The sequence below is a fragment of the Cuculus canorus genome, chromosome 27 (genome assembly GCF_017976375.1).
Source record: "Cuculus canorus isolate bCucCan1 chromosome 27, bCucCan1.pri, whole genome shotgun sequence".
In the NCBI taxonomy this organism is placed as follows: domain Eukaryota; kingdom Metazoa; phylum Chordata; class Aves; order Cuculiformes; family Cuculidae; genus Cuculus; species Cuculus canorus.
Genome location: NC_071427.1, coordinates 2,956,623 through 2,971,689, shown reverse-complemented (window position 1 = coordinate 2,971,689; position 15,067 = coordinate 2,956,623). Strand labels below are relative to the sequence as shown.

General features: G+C 54.1%; 1 protein-coding gene across 4 annotated transcripts in view; it reads left to right on the top strand.

The window, feature by feature from the left end:
* The window catches only part of REXO1 (RNA exonuclease 1 homolog), a 43,877-nt gene extending 35,016 nt beyond the window's left edge, over positions 1–8,861 (top strand). For 2 of the 4 annotated variants that reach the window (XM_054050103.1, XM_009570507.2), the window contains exons 12-16: positions 326–436; positions 1,095–1,210; positions 1,371–1,509; positions 4,736–4,856; positions 5,897–8,861. In XM_054050103.1, the coding sequence (XP_053906078.1) occupies positions 326–436; positions 1,095–1,210; positions 1,371–1,509; positions 4,736–4,856; positions 5,897–5,985 (576 nt within the window). In that variant the 3' untranslated portion in view covers positions 5,986–8,861. Of the gene's footprint in view, positions 1–325; positions 469–1,016; positions 1,211–1,370; positions 1,510–4,735; positions 4,857–5,896 lie in introns of those variants that run through there. The other 2 variants (XR_008447262.1, XR_008447263.1) reach the window with 2 other exon arrangements.
* Positions 8,862–15,067: the final 6,206 nt, after the last annotated feature.

Here is a 15,067-nt window from a genome sequence, read left to right as displayed (position 1 = left end):
TCAGTGTGATCCTTCCTGAGTAACTCTACTCCGAATCAAAAGTTGAAAGCTGCTGGTTCTTGGCTGGGTGGGGCATTGCTCCTCTGTCAGCTCTCGGTATGACACCACTAGCCCTGATCTGGCTTTGGGATTGGGGTTGCACATGGCTATGTTTATTCTTGCCCTGACCTTCTCGGACCAACTGGTCAGCAAAACCTGTTCCTCATTAAACTTCAGAAGTGATTACAAAAAATAGTTTTTGTTGAAGTGGGAGGTTCTGTTGATGTGACCATTTTGGATTCTTGATCCTGCCATCCACGGTTGTCACTTTGTTTTTTCCTTTAAGCAACACGTCCACGACGGGCGGAAGGAGAGCCTTGATGGCTTTGTGAAGACTTTTGAGAAGTTGCCTACGACTGATGGCTACCCTGGAATCTACGCGTTGGACTGTGAGATGGTGGGTCAGTGCGCAAGCAACATGGAACGAGGGTAGGGGGTGTGACGCAAGTGGCTGGAGGAAAGCTCTGTTTCCCTACCGTCTTCTTTCCTTTCTGCTGTAGACTCTAAATCATATTGGTCGTGTACATTTAATTGCTCTTTTTCAGGGAGTGCAGGGATAGGACAAGGGGGAATGGTTTTAAGCTGCAAGAGGAGAGATTGAGATGAGCTCTTGGGAAGAAATGCTTTTCTGTGAGGGTGGGGAAGCTCTGGCCCAGGTTGCCCAGAGCAGTGGTGGCTGCGCGATCCCTGGAGGTGTTCCAGGCCGGGTTGGATGGGACTTGGAGCCCCTGATCCAGTGGGAGGTGTCCCTGCCCATGGCAGTGGATGGAACTGAATGGGCTTTGAGGTCCCTTCCAACTCAAACCATTCTGTGACTCTATGATTCTATGAAATTAGCTCTTATTAATTAGTTGTGGCAATGTGTGCTTCATTTGAGGATTACTTGCACCCTTGAAAAGCTGTAGCCAGCTCTCTGACATTGAGCAGTGTTTGCTGGCTGGCCGTGCTGTGCTAAGTGTTCTACCTTTTGGGTGTAGCATGCCAGTGCCTGGCTCCGTTGACACCACGCTGTGGTCGGTGTGCTCCTGTCTTCATGTCTGCTCTGTTGCTTGCAGTGCTACACGAAGCAAGGACTGGAGCTGACACGAGTAACTGTGATCAACTCTGACCTTAAAGTGGTATATGACACCTTCGTCAAACCGGACTCCAAGGTGGTGGACTACAACACCAGGTAAGGACAGTCTTCTTGGGTCGGAGATCTGCGTTCAGAATCAAGAACTTACTGGGAGCACTTGTTAAGTCTGACCACCACTTCCTAAAGGCTGGAACACTTTGGATCTTGAGGTGTTTCCTTAGTTGAGGAAGCCCTCCTTTCTGCTCTTGCTCTACAGATTCTCAGGTGTGACAGAAGAAGACCTGAAGAACACTAGTATCACCCTGCGGGATGTCCAAGCCGTCCTACTGAACATGTTCAGTGCAGATACCATATTGATAGGGCACAGCTTGGAAAGCGACTTATTTGCACTAAAGGTAAGTCTTGCGTTTCTATCTCTCTCATGTTTTTTCCCACCCTGACGTGTTAGGTGTCTCCTTTAAAGTTAGGAACTGTTTCCCAGAACCAGGAGGGCACAGATCATCTGGCTCACCTATGAGCCAGTGGGAAGCTGTCTGTGGTGGAAGAGCGAGGGTGTGTGGGCTTTTTGTGTGGTGTCACCCCCGTTTTCAGTGACTGGTGCTGCCTGGGATGACAGAGGTGACTGCAAGAGGGCGAGTAGAGCAGGGTTGGTTCGAAGGACTGATCTCAAATCGTTTGCTTTTCACCCTTGTTATAGAGTTGATCCTCTGTTGGTGTCAGCATCCTTTGACTGGCTTGTAGATCTGCTCAGCCAGGGTCAGGGTGAGAACAGGGGAGGCTCTGGGGTGCCCTGTGCCCTGTGGATGTCCACAATGTGTTTTAGAAAGAAGACAAGCCTCTGTTGTTTTTGCACAGGAGATAATTCTCATGGTTTCCTCTTCTAATGCTAAGATCCAATATGAGAAGGATATGGAACTGTTGGAATGGATCCAGAGGAGGCCACAAAGATGATCTGAGGGCTGGAGCATCTCTGCTATGAGGACAGGATGAGAGAACTGAGGTTGTTCAGCCTGGAGGGGAGAAGGTTTCAGAGAGACCTTAGAGCAGCTTCCAAGGCTGAAAGGGGCTCCAGGAAAGCTGGGGAGGGACTTTTTTCAAGGGCATGGAGTGATAGGATGAGGGGGGATGGCTTTAAATTGAAAAGGGGAAGATTTAGGTGAAGATATTAGGAAGAAATTCTTCACGATGAGGGTGGGGAGGCCCTGTCCCAGGTTGCCCAGAGCAGTGGTGGCTGCCCCATCCCTGGAGGTGTTCAAGGCCAGGTTGGATGGCGCTTGGAACAACCGGATCCAGTGGGAGGTGTCCCTTCCCATGGCCGTGGGTTGAAACTGGATGATCTTTAAAGTCCCTTCCAACACAAATCATTCCATGATTCTATATCTGTTTTCTCTGAGTTAGATTCTCAGCCTGGTTTGCTGTGATTCCTGGTGCTACTTTCGTCTTTCATCTCTTGCTTCCTGCCTGCCCCTCACCAGTCTGGCCTGAACATCTCTGTGCCATGACTGCTGTCCTCTCCCCTTGTGCTCTGAACAGAGATCCCTGGGGGCTTGTCCAGGGTCACCGTGAAAGCGTGTGGCAGGTAGGAGCTGAATCTTTAGCCTGTGCCTCCAAGCCAGAGCTTCCTCCAGCCGTTCTTTATCATCAGCTTCTTTGATGAAGAAGCTGGGGTTGCCAACTCATGACGGTGGTTTGGAAACAGGAGGTTTTAATGCCTGCAAAGCGTTTTACCTCTCCATGGCACTCTTTATCCCAGCCTCTGAGAGAGTTCATCATCATCATAAAAACATTATTTACGGTTTTATCAGCACAAGATGACTGAGTTGGCCTCTTAGAGGCAGGATTTTCTCTCAGCGTCGCAGCTGCTGCCAAGAGAACGAACCCAAGAGCCATATAGCAGAGCGTGACAGGCAGCGGCGTGTCAAGTCGTAATGTCTGAAGGCTGTGGCAGTAAAGTCGACATCTCGCTAATGGCCCCGGCAAACTCCAAATGGTGATAGCATTTCCATTTTTATTTAAAGCTATATTATCCTGTTTCCTCACTCTTCCTGATCTACATAAGTAATTATCATTGTGCCTGGGTGGGTGCCAAACTTGACTGCGGTCTAGGAGAGTTTATCCATAACGTTGGCAGTTTTATAGTCAGAAGAGCGAAGCAGGTTGTTTCTGTTAAACCGCAGCTGTGTGCAGGCAGTTACGAAGCCGCACTATGAAACCATTAATACTGAAGGTACAGATTGTCATGCAACATTAGCTGGTGCCTGGGAAGAGTCGCAGCCGAGGAGCTGGGATTACCAGGGTCCTGTCTTGAGTCATCCTGTGTTGAGTCTCGGAGATGTCTTTTGGTCAGGGCTACAGGCTTATGTCTTAGACCTTGCATTTTATTCCCGTACTCGGGATGTGGGGCTGCCTTCATCCACGTTCCTTTAGCTCTCGCTGAACACATATTAGAATCACCGATTCACTTGGTTGGAAAAGACCTCTGAGGTCAAGTCCAGCCATACCTGTCCATTACTAAACCATATCCTTCAGCACCTCATCTCCCTGTCTTTTAAGCCCCTCCAGGAATGGGGACTCCACCACCTTCCTGGGCAGCCTTTCCAGTGCCCGAGAACCCTTTCAGTGAAGAAATTGTTCCTGGTGTCTAATTGAACCTGCTCTGGCGCAACTTGAGCCCATTAAACTTGTTGACCATATTCTTGGCCATGTTCTTGGCCAACAGAGAGCTAATCTTGTCTTAGCCTGAGAGTGAAAAATTGCTATTTAAAAAGAGCCAGGTTACCCTCGGCTTACGAACTCTGTCAGAGGTGGCTTTTGGTCCTCCTTTGTGCAGGGTACGCAGTGTGTTGATCTGCTCAGCATCCTCAGTTCCTCCAGCATGACCACACTTCATACCGAGAGGACAGCAAACCTTTTGCCTCTCCTGTGTGCCCAGGCACTTTGACCTGGATGTGGGGCCAGCCAGGGCCTCACTCTCACCCACCATGTAGTCCCATACGCCAAGAAGTCCAAGATTTCCCATTTCATCCTTGTCCCATTTCATCCTTGCTAAGCAGTGCTGGTTCAAAACTTCCTGTTGACTCATTGCTGACAGGCTGGAGGTTTTCAGGCTGGTTTACACCTTGAAGGTCAGGCCTTTTCTGTCGGGGCAGTGTGCTGTGCAGTGGGTCAGGTGCAGTTTTGACTTGTACATCCTTCCCACCTTTGTCTGCATCTTGAGAAGCAGCTAAAAGGCTCAGTATTTCATTGTGAAAGCCACTCTGAGAGGAATCCTAGCTTCTCCAGGCCAGGGTTTTCAGGATTGACCCGTCCTGTTGTTTGAGTGACACAAACTGAACTAGCCCTGGCTTTCTGCTCCTTTGGATGTGCACTCAGGCAGGGCTTTGGGAGCAGGTCTGTTGGCTGGCAGAGTGTTGAGAAGCCTGTATGCACGTGCTCTTGAAGGGGGAGTCATCTTTGATTCAGAGCCTCTTGCAAGACTGGTTGGGTTGGAGCTTAGCAGCACATGACACAGAGCCCGACAGGCTGACCGGAAGATTGCTTTAGTGTGATTAATCCTAAGGAGTGTCCGTCCCTGTGGAAGGGGGATAATAAGCATCTTTCTTTCCTGCTTCCTTCATCCAGCTTATCCATGGCACAGTGGTGGATACTGCGATTGTCTTTCCCCACCGGCTGGGATTGCCTTACAAGCGGGCTCTCCGGACGCTGATGGCTGACTACCTCAAGCGCATCATCCAGGACAATGGTGAGACCAAGGAGGAGCCGAGAGCGAGGGTTTTGTGTCCCGTCCCACCCGGATTGGGGCTCTCTGGACCTGCCTTCCTGTGCTCCATCCTCTTGCTCGTAATCTATCTTTCCCCATGGAGCATCTGGCAGTAGCTGTGAGTGGGCCAGCAAACTGCCGCAGTTTCAGTTTAACCCTGTTCTGAGGGCCACAGAACTTGCTTCTTGCCTCTCTGTGCTAAGTAGGGACCAGAGGAGAGGAGGCCAAGAGGTAACTCTGTTGAGGCCATGTCATGCCCTCCTTTCTCTCTCTGGCAAACTGAGGTTAACTTTTCTCTTTGAAGCATCATGTGTTCCTTTCTGCCCTCCTTGAGCATGTTGAAAACACACTGCTGGGGAAACTGAGGCCTGTCGGACCAGGTACTCCGTAGCCTGAAGTCCTACAGACCAGCAGGACTTCAGTCCTTAATTGAAACAAAGGAACGGCGTCAGGCTGAACAGCGAACATGTGTTTAGTGGAATTTTGGTTTTGCTGAACTTCAGTGTGAATTGATGGAATTGTCTACAGGAAAGCTGGGAAGGGGGGTATTTGTCAGGGAGTGCAGGGATAGGACGAGGGGGAACAGTTTTGAGCTGAAAGAGGGGAAGTTGAGATGAGATCTTGGGAAGAAACGTTTTGCTGTAAGAGTGGGGAGGCCCTGGCCCAGGTTGCCCAGAGCAGTGGTGGCTGCCCCATCCCTGGAGGTGTTCAGGGCCAGGTTGGATGAGGCTTGGAGCAACCGGATCCAGTGGGAAGTGTCCCTGCCCATGGCAGGGGGGTTGGAACTGGCTTTGAGATCCCTTCGAGCCCAAACCATTCCCTGATTCTATGAAATTCCTCTACTTTAAATGCATCACTGATTCACGGTGGTCATAGATGGTGCTGTGTTTGCTGTGGCAGAGAGCAGGAGCAGCTGTGCCAGCAGAGTCCGGCAGGACCTCAGCTGGGAAAGCCTCTGGGTGCTTTGTGCGGCGTGCACGCACCCCTCGTGGTAACTGCTGTCCTTGATCTTCTGTCCCCAGTGGAAGGGCACGACTCCAGTGAGGATGCCAGAGCTTGCATGGAGCTGATGGTCTGGAAGATCAAAGAAGATGCTAAAGTGAAACGATGACTTGCGCTTTCTCTCTCTCCCGTTCCTCCTCCACCTCTTTGAAGCAGTGCAATAAATGCTCAGAGTAACACTGTCCACCCGTACGCAGCAGCATGCTACCCCAGACTCCCCGTGCACTCGCAGGTACCTATGGGACTTCAGGACTGCTGCTGGCGCAACTGAACGGCACCGGCTCACCGCTTGCAGGTCCCTGTGTCCAGGTAGTGGCTCTTGGATCCTCTTTACTTCACCTGAGGGATACTCTGTGGTACAACAATTGCCTCGAGGGCATGACAAGGTGGTTTTGAGTAGCACAACCAGAGAGAACTTCTTGGTTCCTAGGAGAAGCTTTTAGAGGTAGGTTGGATACGTGCAGATGGATCTTTCTGGTTCAGTTAAAGGTAGATCTTTTTCTTTTTGTTTTCAAATGTAACTTAAATTGCCTCTGTACTCCAAAGCAGGTGGATTCCTGCAGTGTTTGGAGAGGAGGGAAGTGGAAAGAAGTTGGGCAGGAAGCTGTAAAGTGAGTGGATTGTGTAGCTGGTGTGTGAACGGCAAGCAAGGGTGGTGAGAGCCAAGGACAGAACCATCTGGGAGGAGATTCTAATGTGGTCCCGCTGTGGAGGAGACAGCCAGAGCTGCGAGAGAGGGAGACCATCTCTGAGACCGCCTGGTGGGAGCAGCAGGCCACAGAGGGATGGGAAGGCGTCGGGGGAACTACGAGGTGATCCCTCCATTGAGGGCTGGTACCCTGGCTCTGCAACGGCTGGAAAAGGGAGAAGCCGCATGTGTCAGACCTCGCCCAGACCTCAGGGAGCTGTGTGTGTAGTAGCGAGGCAAGGGACAGCGGTGCTGAGATGAAATGGGCTCCCAGAGCCAAGCGGCAGCTTGCAGCCTGTCCAGGGAGGACAGGGGTAAGAGCAGGCATCGTGTCTTTGTGAGTTAGGACAAGCTGTTCTGACCCTGAACTTCCAGCATGTCTCCAGCGAGCTCTTATGTAGGGATCAAGAGTTTTTGGGGGATCTGGGTGCAGCTAAGATTGCACCTAAGAGTGTCCCCTCTTAGACTCCCCACCAGTCTGTCCCTGAGAGCAGGGACTCGATGCAGCTAAAAGCAATAGTTGAAAATTACTCTTCAACTAGTTTATGTCTTGGGTGTTTTACAAAGAACAAAAGACCCAGTTATTGTCTGTGTGGACCCTGGACAAAAGCAACTGTTGAGAGCTGTGCTTGTGGCAGCCGGGGCAGAAGCACAGGTGCCAGCAGTCTCTCTCCACTTTGGTTCCGTTGCTGTCAGGGGAAAACAGAGCTGGTGGAAATAATCCCTGGTAGATGAGGTCTTTCAGCTGAGGTCCAGGGACAGCCTGGCCGTGTTACAGCTGGATATTTGAGCCAGGGGGACAGACATCGCTTCCCAGCAGTGGCTGGGGTGCTCCCAGCTTCTCATCCCTGCGTGAGTGGCCGGTGGCAGCGGGACAGGGGCGCTGCTGGGTTTTGGTTTCTGTTGGAGCTGGGTCTGGCTTGTACCCCAACTGGTGGCAGCGGCCTCAGAGCTGGGGGACACACAGCACGAACCCCAACACGTCCCACTGCCCTGACTCCTCGCTGGAAAGCGTGGCAGTGGGCTTGGAACTGGGGGGGACGTGCTCTGCGTCCCTTGGCACATTCTGACTCCGTGGCCAGCGTGGCGGTGGGCTTGGAGCTGGGGGATGTGCTGTGTCCCCCCTGGCACATCCTGATTCTGTGGCCAGCGTGGTGGTGGGCTGGGCCACGTGCCACAGGCAGGGCTATCCTGCTTGGGCCCCTCTCCGTGGGCTGGAGGGTGCTGGTACATCCACAAGCCTCAGCAGGCTCTGCCCATCCCACTGCTGTCCGCAGAGGCAAGGATGTGGCTTCCAGAACCTGACCTCCGCCAGGTTCTGAAGCCACCAGGAGAAGCAGGGGCTGTAGAGGCTCCTGTTAGTGCCGAGCCTGTCTGGTGGGCAGTGGCAGGGGGCTCCCAGCCTGGTCCCTACCCCACATCTGCAGCCGCGCAGCTCCTTGCCGCTCCCCCATGCTCTGTAGGGCACCTCACATCCAGCTCTCCCTGCAGCCCACCTTTGCCAAAAATGCAGCCCCTTCCCAGCTGTGGCACTTCCATGTGAAGCAGCCTCTGGACACCTTATCTTAATCCCCCTCTCCCATTGCCTGCAGGTAATGATGCTGTTCTTCCCAGGCTGTGGGAGAGCTGGAGAGAACATCCAGTGCTTCCTAAGCAGGGAAGGAAGGTTTGGTTTCACTTCTTCTTTCCCTTGTTTATTCCTGGCTGCAGTGATGGAGCAGACCTGGAGCCGCCTGCTGATCCACCCACCGTGCAGCCAGATCTGATTCCAAAAGCGGCTCTTGCTCGATGTTCCCCCATTACTCAGCAGGCGTTCCCAGCCCTCTGCCACAGCTCTGCCTTCCCTGGAAAAGCCGGCACATTCCTAACACACATGTGGCGTCTCATTTGGGGAGTGGGTGGCTTGGCTTGTTCCCATGGCGCACATTGGGGAAGGCAGAGCAAGGCCACAGGGTGCTTTCTTCCCAGCACGGGTCCTGCTGGGCCAGGGGACCTTTCTTTCTCCCATGGAGCAGCCGAGACCCCCTAAAATGAGGCATTTGGAGTGGGGTTGCCTCTCTTCTGGGATCAGTGGGGCAGCGGGACCGCTTCCACCCACACTGTCGCTGTGGGTCAGAGCAAAGGTCAGACCCCCCGGGCTGCCTTCGCCTCCACCCCCGGGCACTGACACACTTGTAAAGCCAGAGGTTGTGGTTGTAAGAGGGTTTGGGTTGTACAGAACTCTTGTAACCTGTAACCTTTTGTACTTTTTTGTTTTTAATAAAAGAGTGTTGATTAGACGCACTCTCCTGACTCTGGCTCTGCTCTGCCTGCGGCCGGACCGGGCAGGATGGGTGCTGGAGCCCACCTGAAGGCAGGAGGCTCCTCTGGAGCATCCCCTCAGCTCCCAGTCACTCTTATTTCCTCCGTGATGCCTGGGCCTTATCCTGGCTGTGTGCAAACCTCTTGTGCCCTGAGGTGCTGGGCAGCGGCCGGGCAGATCCCGGCTCTTCTTGCCTTCGTCCTGGAGCCGTAGCGAGATCCCGCGTGTGCCGGTGCCCACCTCGGCATCCTCCCACTGCCTGGCCAGGCTCCCCAGAGCCCCTATCAATCTCACAAATGGGGCAGGAATTAAAGTGCCAAGCGAAGGAGCTGATTCAACACGGAGGAAGAGGTGAAGGTAAAAAGTTCAAATACAAAAATAATAGGCTATTAGATGACCTCACTGGCAATGTGTTTTATTTAACGTGCCGGTGATGGCTTGGCGATGGCAGCGTTTACTTAGGATGCTATAAAATTCACGGCTGACCTGTCTTCTCAGTCGCCTCCGTGGGTCTGGGAGGTGCTGGATGTGCCGAGCTCTGGCGTGAGCTTCCTGGGATGCCTTTGAGATGCTTGGCTCCTCTCCTCCTGCCTTGTCCCCATCCTGCAGGTCACCCGTGTGTTGGGTCATGCCAGAAGCGGACTGACACCCCGAGGTGACTCCGGCTGGCGGAGAACCCCTGGAGTGCTCTAAGTGTTTGTTTCACTGCTTTTTCAGAGCCTGGAGAGTAGAAGGGACCCTCTGTGTCCCCGCTGGGGACTCCCACTCAGGTGGGGATTGTAGCATTGCAAAACTCCTGGTCCCTGGCGAGCACCGGTTACCCAGCCTCAAGTGTGCAGACGGACATGTGGATGGACAGACAGACACAAGTGCTACGGGTTTTATCCCAGGGGCACTGCTGGAGTGGGAGCATCACCAACAGACCCTGCAGCGAGGGGCTTGCTCACTTGCTGAAGTCTTTGCCCCTTCAGGATGCTTCACCCAAAAGCCACCTGCTCGGCTTTTGTGCGCTGCAGCTGAATAGGGGGAAGGAATCGAGCAAAGAGACCCCCTGAGCTGTGACCTTGCTCCCTTCCTTCCCCAAACTCCCATGGCGAGGCCAGAGTGGTGCATCTGGCTCCTTCAGGGTGAGCTGGAACTCAGGGAGGTGAAATGAAGCTTGTTCAGCCTGGAGAAGGCTCTGAGGACCTAAGAGCAGCTTCCAGTGCTGAAAGGGGCTCCAGGAAAGCTGGGGAGGGGCTCTGGATCAGGGAGGGCAGGGATAGGGTGAGGGGGAATGGTTTTGAGCTGCAAGAAGGGAGATTGAGATGCGATCTTGGGAAGAAATGTTTTGCTGTGAGGGTGGGGAGGCCCTGGCCCAGGTTGCCCAGAGCAGTGGTGGCTGCCCCATCCCTGGAGGGGTTCAAGGCCAGGTTGGATGGGGCTTGGAGCCCCTGATCCAGTGGGAGGTGTCCCTGGTTGGAACTGGATAGGGTTTAAGGTCCTTTCCAACCCAAACCATTCCATGGTTCTATAAAAGGCTCCATTTCCATCCCCGTTCAGAGGTGCTGGGCTGTCACAAATCTCCCCCTCCGCCTCCCCTCGCTGGGCTCTGGCCCCATCCTGCACTCTCTGCTCGCATCGATCAGCGGAAACAGCCTCTGGCTCCCATCCCGGTTGGAGCTCTTCACCGGTGAATCGGTGCCACTGCGCTGGCCGTGTCCTCGGAGCTGTCAGGGATGCAGTGCCCCGCTGGGTCCCTGATGGTGCTGCCGGAGCTCATTTTGGCCCCACACAAGGGCAGTGAGGAGAGGGGGTCCCTGCCCTTGCCCTGCTCCTGCCTCCGCTCTGCTTTGCTTTCTCAAGCACGGAGGGAATTTCCAAACCCGAATCGAAGGCGCCTCCACCCCAAACCTGCTCTTTGCAAAGAGGGGAGGGGTTTTGGGCAGCTGCTTGGGCACGTGGTGGTCATTCCATGTCCCTTTTCCACAGCCGCTGCTGAGACCGGGCAGCTCATCACACGCAACTCTGCAGCTGCTACCAGGGATCGCGCCAGGATCCATCTCATCCTGCAGCATCTTTTCCTGGTGAGGGGCATCTCAGGGGTGTCTGTGTGTCACTGAATCATCCCACGTGGGCCAGAGGTGACCACAGTCATCGATCTTCCCCTTAAAAAGCTTTTCACCACGGTTTGTTCGGGTTTTCCAGGCAGGTGAGGGCTGGAGGTGAGGATCCATTGTGCACCAAGGATCTCCTGGCTTGTGCATGCGGGCAGGAAACTCTTCACGTGGTGACATCACTGTCATGAGACCCTTTCTGCCACGGTGGATGGGGACAGGGACCTCATGGCATCCTCCTCTCCCTTTGCACTCCTCCTGAAGTCGCTTGCTTGGCCAGACTCGCAGTCGCTCCTCAGCTGTAGCGCTGAGCTCGGACACCTTGGCCACTCTGCCTCAGTTTCCCCTGGAGCGGCAGCAGGAGATGCCTGTTTCCCCCCATGGTCTCAGACCCCCAAAATGCCCCACAGAGCAGAGGGACTGTGGCGCTCCCCAAACATTGGGATCTCTGTTTCCAGCCCTGAACCTGCAGTGGGGTGAGGTGGGTGACAACAGTGTCACCATGGGGACCACTGGGACCTCCTCCAGCCCCCAGTGAGAGAAGGGAACCGGCCAGCCTGGAGGGCAGGGGTGGCGGTGGGCGAGAAGCTGGGTCACCACCAGGAAGGACATGGAGATGTTGGAGCGAGTCCAGAGGAGGCCATGGACATGATCCAAGGGCTGGAGAACCTCCCGTATGACGATGGGCTGAGAGAGTTGGGGTTGTTCAGCCTGGAGAAGAGAAGGCTCTGGGGAGACCTTAGAGCAGCTTCCAGTGCTGAAAGGGGCTCCAGGAAAGCTGGGGAGGGGCTCTGGATCAGGGAATGAAGGGATTGGATGAGGGAAAATGGTTTTGAGCTGCAAGAGGGGAGATTGAGATGAGATCTTAGGACAAAATGTTTTGCTGTGAGGGTGGAGAGGCCCTGGCCCAGGTTGCCCAGAGCAGTGGTGGCTGCCCCATCCCTGGAGGGGTTCCAGGCCAGGTTGGATGGGGCTTGGAGCCCCTGATCCAGTGGGAGGTGTCCCTGCCCATGGCAGGGGGTGGAACTGGCTGGGCTTTGAGGTCCCTTCCAACCCAACCCATTCCATGACTCTCTGACCAGTGCTGTCCCAGGGTGGCTGCAGGGTGGCCGGGAGCAGAGGGTGGATGCAGGCAGGAAGGATGGCAGCTGCCAACTGGTTATGCAGCTTTGGGAAGGGGGTGCTTTTTTGGGGTCTTGGAGGTGGGTGCTGAGTGCCAAGGGCATCTCTCTCTCTCCTTCCACCACCCCTGCGTGCTGCAGTTTTGGTCTCGGGGTGCGTGGAGGCAGCTCCATCATCCACCACCCGTCGCATCCTGATGGCCCCGTGGTGGCAGCTGAGCCAGGACCAAAGTGTGGAGCATTAACAGGAGCCTGGGAAGGTGCCGGCTCGAGGCTGGAGACTGTGTGGGGTTCCCCCCAGCCTGAGCTACTGCCCATGTCCTGCAGGGAAATGCTTCTAAATAATAATAATAATAATAATAATAATAATAATAATAATAATAAGGATAAAAAATAGGATAAATAGGATAAAAAATAGGATAATAATAATAATAATAATAATAATAATAATAATAATTGGAACAGGGCACCTACAGCTGCTCAGTCCACGAGGGAAGGCAAAAACCAGGCTCGTAGGCTTAAATCTACCCTGCAAGCGTGGATCTGTCTGCTGTGGTGGAGCTGCATCACCGGGGGCTTCTCTGCCAGGAGAAGGCGATGTGCCGGGACGGTTATCGTGGTGCCTGGAGCGGTATCCTCCATCCCGGCACTGGGATGTGCGTGGCATCCCATTGCTCGCTTAATTGCACTGGATGGAGGGTGTCAGCTAATTGCAAGAGGCGATTGATTGGTAAAAATGTCATCTTCGCCATCCGCGGTTGCCAGGGTGACCTCAGCCGCTCTCCACCAGCGCCATCGGTTCCTCGGTGCCTGAAGCCACCCACCACGTGTCCCTGTTGGGTGATGCCGAGTTGGGATGTGGAAATCTCTTTCCTTCCTCCGGCTCCAGTCGGCGACCGGCTGCGAAAGCTGGGGAGACGTGGAGGTTTGGGGTTGGGGTTTGGCTTCCTTCCATGCCCGAGTGGCCACCGGTCCTTGCCGGTGGTTCTGCATTTATCCGAAGGTCTTTGAGGAGCTCAAAGTCTCTCTGAGACTCTAAGGTTTGACACAGAGAGAGCGTCCAGGCTGGGGCAGTGGGTAGGAGATGGCAGTTGAGGGCCAAAACGCCAAAGTTCCTCTTGGATGCTGCTCCAGGGCCGGGCACCAGCCCTGCAGGAGCTGCCGAGGATCCCTGCTGCGGCGTGGGAGCTGCTGGGGGACAGCAGGCACGACAGGCAGGTGATGGGCTCGGGGAGGGAGAAACTTTGCTTGTCTTCGGAGAGAGGGGTTGGGTTGATGTTCCTGGTGGTGATCCAGGGCTGTGAAAATGCAAGGGTCGCTCCCAGCGGGGTCGGCGGGACCTCACCATGGTCAAGGATGGAGGTTCCTCTTCCCTGGTCCTGCGCCCCAAGAGCTGAGCCCCTCTCTGCAGCCACTGTCTTGGTCTGAAATGGCATATGATGCTCTTCACCCTCTTTGGGTGACAATTAACCAGAACTCGTTAGTTTGGGTTAATCCACTGCACTGGGGGACGTTTCTCCTTCTGTTTCAGGAGGTGAAGAGCAGCCCCTGGAATCGGGGTGCAGCCAAATGCGCCCCCAGTGCGGCAGGTTGGGTGTCACCCAGCACCCTGTGGGGATGAGGGACGTGGGGACATGGGAATATGGGGGTACAGGGACATGGGGACATGTGGGGGTACAGGAATGTGAGGAAATGGGGACACAGGGACATGAGGCGTTGGGGACACAGATATACAGGGACACAGGGACATGAGGATATGGGGACGTGGATATACAGGGACACAGACATGAGGATATAGGGACACAGATATATGGGGACACAGGGACATGAGGATATGGGGATACGGATATAAAGGGGGACAGACGTGAGGATATGGGGGCATGGATGTATGTGGACATGGATATATGGGGACACAGGGACATCAGGATATGGAGACACGGATATACAGGGACACAGGCACATGAGGATATGGGGACACAGATATTATAGGGACACAGGGACATGAGGATATGGGGACAGGGATATATAGGGACATAAGGACATGAGGCATTGGGGACATGGATATATAGGGACACAGGGACCTGGGGATATGGTTATATAGGGACACAGACATGAGGATATGGGGACATGTATATATGTGGACATGGATATATAGGGACATGGGGACATGAGGATATGTGGACATGGATATGGGGACACGGATATATAGGGACACAGACATGAGGATATGGGGGCATGGATATATGGGGACATGGATATGGAGACATGGATATACAGGGACACAGGCACATGAGGATGTGGGGACACAGATATTATAGGGACACAGGGACCTGAGGATATGCAGATATGGATATATAGGGACACAGACATGAGGATATGGGGAGACATGGATATATAGGGACACAGGGACATGAGGATGTGGAGACGGATATATAGGGACACAGGGACATGAGGATATGGGGACATGGATATATGTGGACATGGATATGTAGGGATGCCAGGACATCAGGATATGGGGACATGAGGATATGGGGATATGGATATATAGGGACACAGGGACACGAGGATACGGGGAGACGATCCATGGTTTATGGACCTGAAGGGAGTTATTCATGACTGCGCAGTAAATGCTTTATGGACTGCCAGGCCAGCGCTTGGTTAATTGCCTCCGGGTTTCTGTGGTTAATTGCAGGGAGCAATTAATCTCCCGATGGCTAAAGCAGGACCACTGCGGCGGAGCCTCGCTGCGGGCGGGCGGGATGCGTGCGGGGCAGGATGGGAGGGTTGGGAGATCCCGGGCTGGCTCTTATCTCGTTAGCTGCCATCGCTAACGAGGTGGCCTCTGTCCCCAGGTGGGTTTGCGGTCCCAGCACTGTCACCTCGGGGCTGCTCGGAGGCGGCACAGTTCATTGGTGCCTTTGGCCTCCTCTTCCTCAGCTGGTGACCACTTCCATCTTCTTTGCTCTTCAAGGTTGAGCCCCTCC